The sequence below is a fragment of the Acyrthosiphon pisum genome, chromosome A1, assembly GCF_005508785.2.
Source record: "Acyrthosiphon pisum isolate AL4f chromosome A1, pea_aphid_22Mar2018_4r6ur, whole genome shotgun sequence".
Taxonomy (NCBI): domain Eukaryota; kingdom Metazoa; phylum Arthropoda; class Insecta; order Hemiptera; family Aphididae; genus Acyrthosiphon; species Acyrthosiphon pisum.
The window spans coordinates 99,862,019-99,879,165 of record NC_042494.1 but is presented as its reverse complement, the minus strand read 5'-3'; the positions used below and the strand labels follow the sequence as shown (position 1 = coordinate 99,879,165).

The 17,147-nt window shown below is 29.2% G+C and overlaps 1 protein-coding gene across 2 annotated transcripts in view; it reads left to right on the top strand.

Moving 5' to 3' along the window:
- Positions 1–4,059: 4,059 nt before the first annotated feature.
- The window catches only part of LOC100164237 (proteoglycan Cow), a 39,412-nt gene continuing 26,324 nt past the window's right edge, over positions 4,060–17,147 (top strand). For both annotated transcript variants that reach the window (XM_001943886.4, XM_008186498.2), the window contains exon 1: positions 4,060–4,635. In XM_001943886.4, the coding sequence (XP_001943921.2) occupies positions 4,525–4,635 (111 nt within the window). In that variant the 5' untranslated portion in view covers positions 4,060–4,524. The remainder of the gene's footprint in view (positions 4,636–17,147) is intronic.

The window sequence follows — 17,147 nt, the reverse complement described above, 5'->3', positions numbered from 1 at the left end:
TACCGCATTATTTTTCATCAAATGACGGTCTATTTTTTACCTATTGTTGTTATCGGTATATTGCGCCAAGTACACTGACTGTGTAACACGTTCTGAAATTGCATACGTGTGACCGTTTTTCAGTATGGCAAGGTTCTTAAAATCTTTTCTGGGTCATGGACCCCTTTTATGTATAAAGTATAACCACGGACCCCACCCCCCCCTCACCCAAAAAAAAAAAAATAAATAAAAAAAAGCAGTAGGTATACTTACAATATTTATATTGTTATGATTTTAATACTAATTACTAAGATTTCGTTAATACATTGTTGTGAATTAATCACTATATTCAAGTTTAGTATACATATGAGTTTTACCAATGACATTTGCGGTCACACCTATACGGTTTGTCCCGTTTAGTTGTTGTTTTTGGTGAGGTGGAATACGGGTGTAACGTTATCGGCAACTTCACAGTTTACGCCGAAGTATGAAGGACCACTCGAATTTACCAAAATAATAAAATATAGATATTCAATAAAGTTCACAATATACAAATCCAGTTTCTTAGTTTATTCATTTTTTGGGTTATTTAAAAAAAATTCAGCCACTCTGTAGACCCCTGAGTAATCATGATGGGCCACCGGTATTAAGAACTTCCGCAGTATGGCACAGTGTTGTCATGGTGGGCGGAGGGGTCACGTATTGCATACATGGACTTATAAACGTAGTTATGGTGGCATATGCAGGGACGGATCCACGGGGGACTAGGGGCCCGGGCCCCCCAGACATAATTTTTTATAAATATAAATATTATATATTTAATAAAAATAAACAAAATCTAAGCTTCCTTTCACATTATCGCTTTATATATTAAATAATCAATAATTTATTTATTACATTGATTACCTATACCTACTATTATGACAACATTTTTAGTAAAGTGTAATATTTTATTATAATTGTATTTGTGTTGTAAAAAAATTGTTGGGCCTCCCCCCAGATCTTTGCTCTGGATCCGTGTCTGGGCATATGTATATAAATTATATATTGGCCCTTTGAAAAATATGCTCACTTTTATCATTGAGCAATGAGCATACTACATAATAATTATTATTATCCTTAATCCTTACACTATGATTCAGCTAAATCTGTTTACGTGAATAGCCACCAGCGCCGACCGTATACACTAATAATTAATATAATTTAGTATAATATAATAATAATATAATTTTTTTGACGTTTTAATTCGTTGTCGTTTCACGCTTGAAAAAAATACCGACCCAAATCCAGAAATTAAACAGTTTTTATGATGACGTTATTCAAGATTACTCATAAATTCAAGAAAAATAGAATAATGTTTTAAATAAAGTGATATTTGTAATACTCGCTTACAATTTATACTATAATATCTATAATTAAATTAATACCTATGCCACGCCACTGGGGGCTAGGGTAGGTTTTCTTATAACTTTTAGTCTTCATGACACAGTGGCACTGGCACCCTACTACTAATAATTTTAGTATTTTACTCGAAGCCTGCAAGACCCGAGCCAAGTGATTACCGCGCGGGGCTTGAATTGGATATACTCACGTCTCACACCTTGTCTGACACATTCTTTTCTAATCAGCGAAGACCCACAACAGCCGACAGCCCATAGGCCATAACTCATTTGCAACGTTATTGCCAATTGCCAAATACACCTCACTATTATAATAATCACTAATATCACATATTCACATTATCACTGCCTAATATGACCTATACACAATACACATACACCATTACATGATTATTATATATTTATATTGTTAAAAAATGTACCAAAGTGGCAAAGTCCCAATATGAGAAAACGTTAAATGCTATATGTAGGTATAATAATATATATTAGTATTATACTACTGTAAATTATAATATTGTGATAATATACCTATAATGTAAAGAAATAGGTAATGCATAGACGTATAGTTCTTAAAACTAGGAAAATACGGATTAGTATATTATTTTAGTCTTTATAGAGATTATGATAATTAATAATCGTCAATAGATAATAATTATTGCATATTTATATGAAAATATATAGTATAGGTAGATATAATTTACCCGTAAACTGAACTATAGAATCTGATAATTATTTGGCGGAAATTAAACTTACTAGTTGTTATTTTTCATTTGCAGTTTCTTTACGAGATGTGCTACAAATTATCTCCATATCTGTGCAGGTATTGGGTAATATTATATTATAAGATTTAGAAATTAGAGTCCAGAAAGATGCACAACATCAAATAAGTACATAAAATATCGACATATCGTATTCTTTAAAATATTTATCAGTGGCTGTCGCTGAGGAGCTTGGAATAAATTAATTTAAATCTTATCTATTAATAACTTTTTCAAAATAGTATTTTTGTGAATTTTCAGACATAAGTAAATCTTTAATTATTTACTTTACCTATATCATTTGCATATTTTTTTTCATACTAAACGTATAAGTTAAACACTTGTATCAATTTTAATTTGTCAGATCTTTCTTCAGTTACACTACATATATTTCCACTGAAATCTTCTAAAGATATATCTTCTTATAGGTTAATTTACAAAGGGTTAAATGTGTTTTTTTTTATTCATCGGATTTTATAGTACGGTTAGGTTAGGATAGGATTTTGTATAGATTGATTATATTAATCCACCGTAGTTGGCATTAAGTGAAAACAACAAACTTGGTAATTGGTATAAATTTGATACTTAACAGTTAAATCATACACCTACGTACAAACAGCACGGGTTTCGCGATCTACCGCAAGTAGATTGCCTATCTGATAATATACTGCTGCGAATCAGAATTTTTATTCGGGGTAACAGAAAAGTTAAGATAAATCTAGAACATCATACACCGAATATTAAACAACACATTGAACAAAGTTTTAGTCATATACAGTTTGTACATTTAATGGGTAACGAAGTGCACGGGATCAGCTAGTATAATTATATAATTAATTATTACCGCCACTAAGACGTTTATAGGAGAAGATTCCTTTGTTTTTTTTATTTATATTTTCATGTAGAGCAAATTTATATGATTTGTGTATAAATTATAGGCACTTCAAATATTAAACATCCAATAAGAAATGGACTATGTTAGTATGTTACCAATTACCATTAATGAGTTTGAATAAAAATGATAAATTTTGTGTATTTATTCTATATTTTACAGTATCAATACCGAATAAATCCGAGAGTTCACTATATCCCGAATAAGGTTCTCTTTCGACATGGCATTTAAAGGATAAACATCTTAAAAAGTTTTTTTTGAATTGACATTAAACCATGAATTTGAGTAATTAAACTATTGAAACAAATAATTGAAGCAAATTCAAGGAGTGATCTTAACAGACAACAGTGAAAAATAAACTGCTTTAAGGGTATCAGAGCAAAATAATTCATGGCTGCTTTCTAAGTAAGTTAGATATTTTATTGTAATTTTAACAGTATTAATAGTATAATACTCTATATCATATTATTTTATGTTTATAATATTTTCCATAGGTATCCGATGGAATTTAAAAAATATTTAGACAAAATTATTTATATCACAAAATGAATTTCGTGGTTAAATTGCTTAAATTTAGTCTAAATATTTTTTTAAATGTCATTATATTGTTTTAATAATCATTATCATTTATCATAGTATATGAACATTAATAAATTACAAACTGTAGTTGTACATTGCACGTGCCAGCAAGTTACAACTTACTGGCTACTGCCTATTGAATATTGATGAATGATGGCTATATGAAAGTCGGTAGCTGCCTATTATTGCCTAATGTACGGCGCGGTCTGCCGTCTGTAGTATTCGGAGACTGCCTCTGCAGTGCCTCCAGCAGGCTCCTACTGCCTTATCACCGCGCACGACACATTTTTGTAGAATCGATAAACATAGTACGGCGGGCAACCACGCCAAGACTACGATGACGACGATCCTACGGTAATTTCGTTACGGTCGCAGTGCACGCACTGCAGTTCCCGGTTCGCTCGTCGAGGGACGTTGACTGGCTGTTAGGCGGGCGGAGGCCAGGGGACAGTGTACCGACGATCGTAGCGTTCGTCCGCGCACTATATTATTTTGTATTTTCTTCGACCTCGCGCGTTCGCCGCCGCCGCTGCAGTCGATCGCCCCGCGCCGCACGTATCACAGTGTCCTGCTCCAGTTGCCCTGTCAACGAGTCTAAAAGTTCGGACAGTCACGTTTTTATTTTTATTTTTAAAAACAAATTTTCCAAACAATTTGGATTTCGTTTTTATGGTCCTTTGTCCGTCGTTTTCGCCGCCGGACGTGTGTAAATGTGAGGGGGAAAGAGTAAATAAATCAAAAAATAGTAAGCGCTCCGTTTTTTTCTGGCGGGTTCTATCCGATTGAATACTCGGTCACTCGTTTTTTATTTTATTTTGTTTTTCCGTCCGTGATTCACGGTAAATAACACACGCGCCCTTCCACGAAGCCGGCGATCGAATAGTATCTCTGCTGTCGTTGACCACCGTCGACGACGATGAACAAGTGGTGGCTGACCACCGGCACAGCCGTGTTGCTGCTGCTCGTCGCCTGCGCAGCTGACGCAAAAAAGAAGTGGAAAGCAGACGAAGATTTTGAATTCGAAGAGGTACGTACCTTGCTTATTGTTTGTTATTACACGTTATAGTTTTATCAACGACAAAGTTCATACATAGACCTTTCCGCAGGTACCGTCGTTCGCACTGAACGTTTTCGTAGACTTTACCGCGAGGTATACCGATATTACCTACTATTTATAATATTTATCATTGGGATACACCGTGGTACATATTATTATTTATAGGCATGCCTTTTGGAGTACATCAAGAGTACCAATCGTGCATTGTATAATGTATCTACCTCATATATGATAATATTGTGTGTTTTTATGACGCGTAGTTTTACGGATTTTCGGCGAACCCGGGCCCATTGTGCACGTGTAGACTGTACGGCGACTCCACCGAGTAGGAGGTATAATATAATATAATAGTGTTATATTGCACGCGGCAGATCACACGGTGGTCGAGCGGCGGCGGGTCCAGGTGTTGTCCCGTGTGAGCTGCATCTCTTCTCTTTGTTAGGCGGTGCGCTATTATCATTGTAATACGCCTATACCCGCTCTCGCTTGTGTGTGTGTATGTGTGTATATTACCTATATATAATATGTATTATAATACTGTTGAATATTATAATGCGGTACAGACACATCCGTATTTATAACGATAATCCCCGGTCATTATTTAGAAAGCCACACCGCCCGGCGGGGATTAAGTAAGGACGTGTTTGGTATTGGATTTTTTTATTCTTAGAAAAAACAACAAAGTTTCCTCAATGTCTGTGCCAGGTACTGAGGACGACAATACCGTGCTACTATGCGTCTATGCTCGACCTTGGCCCGAATACGAAATCCTTTTTAACCATTGCCCTTTATTTTTTTTTTATCGATACTTCGATAAATCTATAATCTATAATACAGTAAACACAATTATTTTACCCTCCGTATACAGACAAAATGCAATAGGTACCTACTGCCGGCAATAAAACTTTTTCTGTTGAGCAAACGTGTGTCTTTTGACTGATTAATATCGCTATGAACAATCGATGTTAAAAACTGTATTTGTAAGCGCAAACCTTTATTTTTTTTTTACATGAAAAAAGTGACCGCCTTCTAATTATTAGGTACACTATTTATGAGAAAATATATATTTTAAAATACACGTATAACCTATACACTCACTAAATTTACAATATATATGTATTAATAAAAACCGGTTTCGTTGTATTTTGCTGCAAGTCGTAAACTGTTTACGTTATTATATGAGTTAACATGACGTGATTTACTAATTAGAAAATAGCAAATAAATTTATCACGTATATCTAATTATATGCTAAATTCAGTAGTAGTTATATCTCGAGTTACACTTATATATTATGGTATATAATATTTATTTACTCAAATATATCGTTTAAATACAAATTGTGCGGGTGTTGCGTAGGTACTGATTGATATATAATATCGTAATAATATAAATTGTTTTCAATAGTGGGATGGATTTAGAAAAAAAAATTAATATATTTATCTCCTATTAAACTGACATTCAACGATTCTACACACCCATATCCTCCTAACGGAATCATCACGAATTTTTAACGACAGTGTGGGTACAAATCATCGTGAATAGGCAGTATTATTTATTTTGTGAATTTTTTTAACAACATAACGGTAATTTATTCAAAAACCAATGTCATCGGCAATTATATGTTTATTCTTTAATGTACATTTTGGAAGACATAATGTATTATAATCATTCTAACAGTGCCCAGTGGTATTATAATATAGTGTTATACCTAATATAGTCTTATGGTATTATAATATTTTGTACGTTTAAATTAAGTTAAATAAAAGTTATTAGTAGGTATTTAGATACAATTTGGATACTCTTCGTAGGTCATACAGCATACTCCAATAATTTGTAATTATTTCCGGATAGTTGTATACTTCTATTACCTAGCTGTTTTTATAATATTTTAATTCTTATTATGATATGAATGGCCATAAAGGAACATTCAGCGTAATTTAACAATCGGGTATCGACTGTTTGGTGTTCGAACAATTATGTTTATGTTTCATCTCAGAATTTTAACAACTACACAACACATTAGGTATCAAAATGTCAAAAATATTATAATTTTGAAAAAGTGTTACATTTAGTTTAACCTTGAATCGGGGTGAAAAACGGCTTGGCGTATGCGTGTACATAAGCTATCCGTACCGAAGTATAATTATTATATAGTGGGAGTGAGAAAGAGTGAAGACACTAGGGACTGGTTTTTCGTTAGTAACAGGTTTTCTAGAGACCTCACACACAAGCACTATATGTGCGTCGTTGTGTACTGTGTAGTGATTGTGTGTATCAGTGTGCACGCATAGAACGGAACAGGTCATCGCCGCCCCGGGCCATGCTTTATTAGTTCAAATAAAGCTATAAAAGGACGACAAAGACACCGGTCGAAGTCCTTTTGGCAGCCATAGTAGGTCCTCCGTGCCAACGCATAATATCTGTGGCATACCCTTTTTTTGTCATTATGGTTTAATGTATTGAGTGAAAGACAGATAGAGACAGAAAAGGGTTGATATTATTCATTAACACATACAGGAAAAAAAATATTATCTCAATGTAAATATTCACAGGTAAACACATGTGATGAATTGAATATTAAAATTATTTATACCGAACGTTTATCTTTAAATTATTCTTTAACTCACAACAACCATCTCATGTAAATTCAGTGTTTGTGACATTTTTGTCTGCATTTTTGTACTTTCATAATATTGATTATTAAAATGAATATACTAGCTTGTTTGAAATGTGAATTCGTTGATTAAAAGTGAAGGGTAAATAAGTATCGAAAGAATTTCTCAAGCATTATGAGTCAATAGTTAAAAATTAACAGAGATATGTATAACCTGGTAGCTGTATTCTGAATTCAATTATACGTATTAAAATAAATAAAATATATCAAAGAGGATCATCATAATTAAAAATAAATAATTACGACGTACATTCGTACATAATCAAAAATATAGATACTGCTGCTATTTTTTAGTCAATAAATTACGCGTTTTGTACTCGTACATTCTAACATATTTTTTACCCTATCTGACTACCTTGTCCGGAATTTACCCTATAGGTATACCATGTTTTAGTATACAGTGTAATAAATAAAACCGTTGAATTATAATAATTTTCCATCAAAGTGTTCATGATTAAATGGGCGTGAAAAACATGAACGTTGACTAGGTGTAGGTAGGTACTTAAATTTCGAGACAAAATGTATGTAACACCCCTTAAGTCAAAGTTCAACTGATATTTTTTACAAAATAATCTTATTGCCTTTTTTTTTTAATTACAAATGTTTTGATTTCATTTATTATTTATCCCCGATAGAAGTACAATATATCATTTCGTTATAAACCTGGTTAAAAATCATTAAAAAAGTTTTACTTAAGAATCTCATTAAACCATTATTTAATTATATACTTTTTCAGAGTTATTTCTCTGTTATTTCTTAAACCAAACCTATGTTTGTATTTGTAAAAGGTAGATAGTGTTGTACCACTTGTACCACATATTATTCCGTATGCATTATTGAAAATCTAATCAAAGATTTTTGAAAATATTCGAATGCCATTTTTCTCAACCTAATATTTTAATCTTGGTGATGTACCTACCTATCTGTATTTATTTAAATTGAAAATAAATTAACATGCATTTTTTTATTAGCGTTTATAATGTAAGTATTTGTATTTATATTATTTGTTGTAATATCTGTTTGTCACAATTAATTATTATTTATATTGAAATAATAATTCCAATTCATATAAATTTCTCTTTTTAGTTTTTAATATTTTTTTAAAAAATTGGAAGTGAGTTACTAATATTTTTATATGATCTGTTAGGTATAATAATTAGGTTGTAAGTAATATGTACCTACCTAGGTAAATAATACATTTGTACAACAGTAATTTTGATGAAACTATACTATATTTTTTTACTTAAATAAGTATATTATTATTTTCATTATAATATAGTGTTATTTATACATTTAGGTAGTCAAAATTTACCTATATCAAAACAAATTATTTTACCAATCAAAATGTTGAAATTGTGTAATTTTTTGGATAATAATAATACGATATGGCTATTTTGGAAAGTTCTGTAAATACCAGTCTTGTTACCACCCCACCTATCCACGCTTATAGAACACTACATGTAAGTGTTTTTCTTTCTCTATATATTGTATTATATATACATAATATATTACCTATAAATAATATATCCTAGAATCTATGCTGTGCAAGTGTCATTACACTGTTGCAGTATTACACTAGAAATAGGAACAGTTATATGCATATACATATTATAGCTCTTAAATTTACCTATTTTATCGATACAATACAAACCGTAATAGTATAAAAAGCTCATTTGTTATATTTAGTAGCTGTTACTGTTAATTATAAAACTGTTAGGAATGTCACTTGTCAGAACTATTAAAGGTTTTTTATTGTGAAGTTCAATGATCATTCGTTTGGAAAAATGTTTTGCCACGAACAATGTTTCCCCGAATAATCGATCACTGTATAATATGGACAACCGGGCATTTATAAATTTGGTTTTTTGTTGGCGTTAAAATCTAGGGGATCGAAAAATCGTATAAAAAAATAACGGTAGGTAGCAGAAACAATGGTCATTATTGTCCTAATTCAAGAGAAAACAGTTAGGTTTATCGGCACGGAGACGGAAAGGAAATTGGCTGAACCGGAGATTTGTCAGCGTCAACTGAAATGAAATGATAGAAGCCTTCAAGCTATTGCCTTGTTATTATTGTCCTACAATTCAGAAAATGGAATGTTCTGACTGAGCGTAAATAAAAGTATCTTTTAATGCTTTTCGTGCAAACTTTGAAACACCCTCGTGTCGTTTTACTCCAAATAATCGTGCTACTTTTGCATAATTAAATTGAATGTTTTTATTTTCAAAATTACCCTTCAGATTTAAATTGACTAAGCATAAGTTAAAAAAAGTGGTTCTGCTTTACAGTAGGTTTCGAGTGAACTACCTACAACCACTGTATCGGATATGTTAAATTTGAATTTATCATCATAGCAATCGAAATACGCCCGTGATTCTGACGGAAACTGTGTCAACCTCTATTTCTAAGGTTTATATTACCTATTATTTTTTTTAAAACACATCTTACATAATATTTTATATCAGGATTATTACAATACTATATCATAGGTAGGTTTATTATTGTTATTAACTTATAAGCCAATATACCGACATATCTTATGTGAATACATGGAATAAGATCGTTGTAATAATATAAATACCTTAAAATGAATCTAAAATGTTAAACATCTTCTAGTGTACCTTAATGGAACAATAACACATGTATCGGTGAAAAGTATCAATTACTACGAAATAACTGAAATTGTTAATTTTTTTTAAGGTTTAAATATCCAATTTCATCAAAAATGTACTTAAATGTAAATTTAAAAAAAATAAAAAACACATCATTGTAAATTCAAAAAGTCGTATTTATATAATTTTGGTATTTTTTAATTGCTGAGAGGACGACTTGCAGGGATCCTTATATTCAATTTTCAAGTTTTTTTACTAAAAAAATATGTTTTTAACATACAAATTTAGATTTTATCAAAATTAGTGTTGTGTAAATATTTTGGTTTAACTATCCTAAAAAAAATTATAGTTTTTCTCGATTATTTTGAGAAAAGAACTGATAATTTTCTACCAAAAAGTACCAAATAGTTCCGATTTGCTACCAAAAACCACCTTTAATGTGGAAAGTTACTGCATTTCTAAAGCTTCAAGACGTGATAACGGACTCAAAAAATAAATAAAAAAACATAGGTACATAATTGTGAAATCATCATATTCATCCCTCCGCTTAGAATCTAAATTCTTAGGTATAGGTTTTTTTTTAAAATATGTAAATAAGAACATTTAATGTGGTATTGTACGTATACATCGACGTATACTTTAATATAAATGATTTTAAACATGAAACATTGAATATAGTAAATTGTTATAAATGTAATAATAATCACTTATACGCACTTATATAAATATGTCTTCAGAATTATAATCAAATTGTTAAATTAAATAATAAATACATTCATCGTTCCACTCAGAATCTAAAATTAATTCACCATCAGGCATCAATACATATACCTATTTTGATTAGGTATTATAATTTTCTTATAATACGAGTCCGAACATATGTCGGGTACCTACATAATATGTATTATATTATAATATAACCAGTGATTTGATATCACAAAATATATTTATGTCTTTAGCTAACATACCTTATGTAACCGCAGGGGGCTTCTTCCTCACACCCTATTTATTAGGCATCCACAAAAATCATATTATTACCAAAATACAATAATCCGTTCATAACTTATTAAACGTAAATTTTCAACCATAGACGTGCGTATGCTGTGAACTTTGCATATTTTTAAATTAATCAATTATAAATTATGGTTTTAAAATTTTAATTAGTTAAATTTAAACTTTAAAGTTATTGTTTTAATGTTTATGATTATAGTATATTATATATGTCCATATATAATAACTATGTATATTTTTATCTAAAATATCTGAAATCAGTCCCAAATTCTAATTATACCTAACAAGAAACATTAAAAGGACTAAGCTAAGATTAGGCTGACGTCGCAGGTGATTCCCAACATTTCAATAGAATTAACAAAATACCTACATTCAACAATTTTTATTTAACTTAATTTGGTAAACTCCTCGGTACACTCCATAAATGAGAATATCTTTCATTTATAAAATGATCTACTTATGTTTTAGGATAAAGAAGCTTCTATTTTTTTTATCATTCGTGATTCCTGCAGGGTTGTAGATCTATCTAGTATCTACATTCTACAACCGTGGTTACTTATTTAGGTACTGCCTTGTACTCTGAAAATATTAAACTTAATTATGAACTTTTATTATTATGTATTAAATATCAGTAATTAATAATTATTAATTACACATTTTGTAATAATAACTTGAAAAAATTCCTAGTTAAGTATCCTCCTAGTAGCGTCCTAGTTAAAAAAAAAAGTAGGTATATAATATACGTTTAAATAGGTACTCGTTTAAATATATGGACATTTAGTTGAGGTACCATTGAGGCACTGGATAAATTTGGGCCTATAATAAACTTTAAGCTAAATATTTCTAAGATATTGCAAATCATTTAAAAAAAACGTATTAAAACTGGTAATAGATATTATAATTATTTAATACTTTAACTTTTTATCTGAAGGATGTTCATTATTATTTATTATTTTTTATTAATAATAATAATAATAAATAAATAAATTTAAAAAAAAAACACAATATTCACTTGGATTTTACACCGTTTTAAACAACGAACAAAATGTTTAAAAAAAATGTTTTAAATTCATGTTTTAAACATAACAACCCTGATTAAAAGCATTGCAGGATAGGGACCAGTAATGTTAATACCTAGTGAAATTGTATACCTATGTTTTTCAATACTTCATTAATGATATGACATTGACCGTGATTGAAACGAAGGTTGATGTGGGGTGTTGTTTATTACTGAATGGTTTTCATGGTCTTTTTCTGACACGGTATATATTTTATTACTATTACTATTGTCAGCATGCCAAACACGAACATTTTTCTTCATATGGATTATTTGACGTGACATAAATCCTCGTTTTTACTTGTTGTTTGGACTAGGAAAACCAATAATAAAACACTTATTAGGTGTGCATAGTACAAATTAAATTATGCACAACTCCAGACATTATGGTATATCGATAAATTTCTTAGATAGCTAATTTATTCAGACTGTGCCAGCACTATATAGGACCCTTTTTGATTTTTTGTTCTATGAATTATATCAATAAATTGACAAATTTATCTTTTATACCAATCTATTAACAAAGAAATTAATTATAATAAGTTTATTATACTGATAAGTTAAGTAACTAATGGAACGCCAGTTTGGTATTATGAGTTTTTAATGGGATGGAAGTAATGGTCTGATACTCTGGTCATGTATAAAAGTAAAAGGCGAGGTATACGATAGGTATAGTATAAAATGTCTAAATAGTCTTAGTGGAAAACTTAGAAAATCGAACCAATTCGATATAAGAAAAGATGAGGAGGATTTAGTTTCTTGGCTAACTTTCAAAAACAGCGGAATTGGACTCATTATTTATATCCTCCGTTTTACTTTTACCAGATAAATGGCATATTATATTAAACTACTACAGTAAATCAACATTTTGTTTCTAAACCGCTTATTTTTTGTTCTAAACTGAAATAGTAAATGCTAATCAATAATGATAAAATATTTAAAATATTAATAAAATTGATTACATTCTTTGACATTTGTAAATAAGTAATATCTGAGTAATATCCGAAGTAATATCACTAATATCTAACTATTAAACTTAAAACTCCAAAGAAAGGAGTTAAATAAGTTATATTGTAAGACGTAGGTATCTTTCTATAAAATACCTATTGATTTATGTATTTTAAAATACAATAATAAACAATACACTATGTCTGGCCTTTATACTGGATGATTATATATAAAAAAAAATAGTAATTATTTGGTACTTGATAATAAATTGCCAATTGATATAATATAGAAGAATCGTCTAGTAGGTACCTACATTAAATACAAAATATTATAAAATATGTATTAATTTATAAGATCTTTTCTTGAAATATATTATCTATTATAAATATTGTACAAATATAATATAATATATATAGCAAAGTTCAGGAAAGGAATAGAGCCATACAGGTTCCAAACCAAGTTATTTTTATCCTCCTGGTTTTCTTGAAAAAAGTAATTTGATTGTATTATAGCTGCACCACAGAATCATCTCATAACTTTTTTTGTTTCTTATTTAAATATAAAATAATTTATTGTAATTAATAACAATAATATATATATTGGACATAGGTACCACATTCAATATATAAATAATAAAACATAATTTATCACAATAGATGTTTAACGGTTATCATCTATATTAATTATTAAATATTTTAAACATATAGGTATCATTTGAAAGTATTGTCTTTCTTAAATATTATTAAATATTATAATACCTTTATTTATAATAATACATAATATCGATAGTAATAATAACCTGAGTATTAAAATAATAACAACCATCATGTATAAGGACCTTCCGGGGACCTTCTTTTTTAAAAGTTTTCGTAATACCTAGGTATTTTATATTTTAGTTTTCAAAGATGAATGCACGTGAGTCTTTAATTAAAAAATTCGCATGTAATAATTTAGCCCACTTCTTTTTGAATTTAGTACTAATTTATTTCATGATAGTTTTAGTTCTAAGATTGATTTTGATGAAAATATCAAATAGGCAAGGACAAATACACTATAGACAATACACTGTATTTATATATTTATATACATTATACATATATATAAATATCTTTTCTTAAGATCTACTAGGTATTCTTCAATACATTTTTAATGATTTTTTTCTTAATTTTTTTTTAAAAAGATTTAATAAATATTCTATAGTTAAAATAGTTTTTTTGAATGTGATGATTTATTATTTTTTCCAAATTTGTAATAGTAATATGACTTGTATCGGAGTGAGCAAAGAAGAATCGACAATAACCAGTTACTGCAATAACTCTATTTTATTTTGTTATTTTTACTGTATTTTAAAACATACACTTCCACTTTTTCAACGTTTAAGCAAATTCTTGAATCTTGATTCATTTTTACACATTTATATCTGGTTGTCGCCTTCTCCCAGATGTTGTGGATGAACCATTTTTGTTCACCATCAATATTATACTCGCTACTTCTCATGTGTTATTGAATATTGATTGTATTTCTGAGAAAAGGAGTAGGGATATAATATTTTGGGCGAAAGACTGTAAGAAAATAAAATGTTCCCATTGTAATCGTATATACACATGTCGATAATAAAATAACATATATGAAAAAGTATCATGACGAATAGTTTTATTTTAAAAAATTGAAAGCTTTTTACTTTTGAAAGTAAAAGAAGAAAGAATATATGCTATGCCACATGAATTGTATTTCGCGTGTAGACACTATTTTCATTTTTCCCTAGAGTATTTTTCAACCACTTTTTGAATATACTTTAAGAACATACGCTATTGTGTTTTTTTTATCCTTATATATAATATATTAAGTCGTTATCATCTCTCATGAAATTGAGAAAGAAAAATATAACAATTGGATGATTTGAATAGAAATGAATGAACATCTTTTTTATGCGTTCTCGAATAGTATTTTGTTGTTGACGTATGACACCCTTTGTATTTTCAGTTGGGTGACCATTAGTGAGCTGAAAATACCAAGGTCAAAACTCGTCCTAACAATTATTTTATTGTTTTGCCAATGTTCCCGACGGTCAAATACGTGCTATAATTTAGGAATTACTATAAACATGTACATTTAATACGGTAAAAACAGTATGATGATGAGGTGAGATATTTTATTTTGTTATGGATTCGTTGCCCGTTGGTTGTTCCCGAGGTTGTTCCTTGTAGCCATGCACTGCAGGTGTCTAATAACATATTATAATACTTTATATTCGATCAAACGTACTGAAGCTACGGGTGGTTTGGCATATACTAATATAATATATTATACATCCATAATATACCTAAGTGTATTGTTATCATAGAAGATTATGTATTATATCGCGGACTATAGTTTAATCAGGGGAAAAAAGTAAAGTTCATCATCATGGTTTTTTAAAATTAATATCTATCCGTTATGTTTATTCTCTTGTACAGTTGTACTTATACACAGTGCATACACCATAAAAAGCCCATTTAACTCAATTATTAATTATGAATTTTACAAAAAATGTAACAATATAACAATGTAACAATAAAAATGAAATTGGCTGTAGTTTTACGTTAAAAATATAATTCCAAAATTTAATAATTCCTATGGTGATTATTTTTAAAATGTATATTTTCAGTAAAGGTACAAGTGGTTATATAGGTGTTTTATAAAATAAAAATTAGTTGATTATCTGAATTTAATCGTTCTATAATTATTACAAATTACAATCAACTCTACAATATTTCAGTGTTAATATTATTAGATTTACGTCAAATTAAATTAGAGTAAGTTCAAAGAATCTTTTTATTATAATATCGCCTGTTAAAATATTTTTTTTAAATACTCGATACAACGATTAAAAAAGTATTGCAAATACCAACTACTTTATACTTTTTAGAAGAGTATCGGGATATATACTATATGGTTATTACGTTTATTCTATTCGATACTGGCCATCTCTACAAATTGTACTTCTTCATCCATTTAAAAGCTCTTTAAAACTGAACTATATTTTTTATTTGACGAACTGATGAATATTATAAATTCATTTAATTCAACGTAGGTAATAACCTATTCCATTCAATTAAGTCAGAATCAGCTTTTAGGGAATTCTGTGTTACTTCTTCTAATCACCATCTCTAATGAAAAGCAAATAATCGATACAACTTATACAAAACCGTTATAATCTGGCTTTATTTACTCAGAATGGGAAACGCGAGTTATCTGTATACATAACATGTACGTTTATAATGAACGATGGTATTTATCTTAGTAATTTGCTTAAACGAAGAAAACTCGAATAAATAGCTGAGTACAATTTTTCAGGATATGTTGCGTGATGTTCTGACGTTCTATAGTGTTTTTTTTGCTAATAAACGTTTATTAACGTGTTCACCTAATTCAAGTGAAATATAAATATTGACATTTTGAAGCAAACACTGTGTAGTTACATTTTCTTATATTACGCTATATCATAAACGTTAAATATGCATGGGTAGGTAAATGCATAATTTATACATTTTAAATGTTCAAAATGTAACTTATTTTCTTATCAATAATTGTCTTATTTCCCTCAGTTCTAGTTAATCATTGACCGTCACCCAAGTTGTTGCATCTGCCTTCTTACTGACCATAGGTTTACTATAAAAACTATTTTACGTTATTTAGTATATTCTACATTTTTATTTTTCAATGAAATTACAAATTTCCAATAAGTATAGGTATTTATCCGGTATTTATCATATTTTAATATTATTAAATATTTACTTATTATGTTCACGATGACTTATCTCATTTAATTTGTTTTAATTTATTTCGTTAAATTTAATTTATATCACGAATTTAATGAATCCCTAATTTATTAATCGTTGAAATATTTTAACAATAAAATATCTAACTAAAAGTATAAATTAAAATTAGAAATTTATTGACATTTTGTAATGCATTATTTTTTATTTTTATTAAATAGGTACTCATTGTATGAAATAATCCCCATCGCTGTGATTTAAAAATACAAGTTTGAATGTATTGAAGGAATCTATTAATAGGTACAATTGATAATAATGTATCAAAGTATCAAACCACTCTTCTTATCATCAAATATTTTTTATTTATTTTGATGTTCAGAACGATCAAATTATAAAGCTCTTCAAACAATTGATGCTAGGT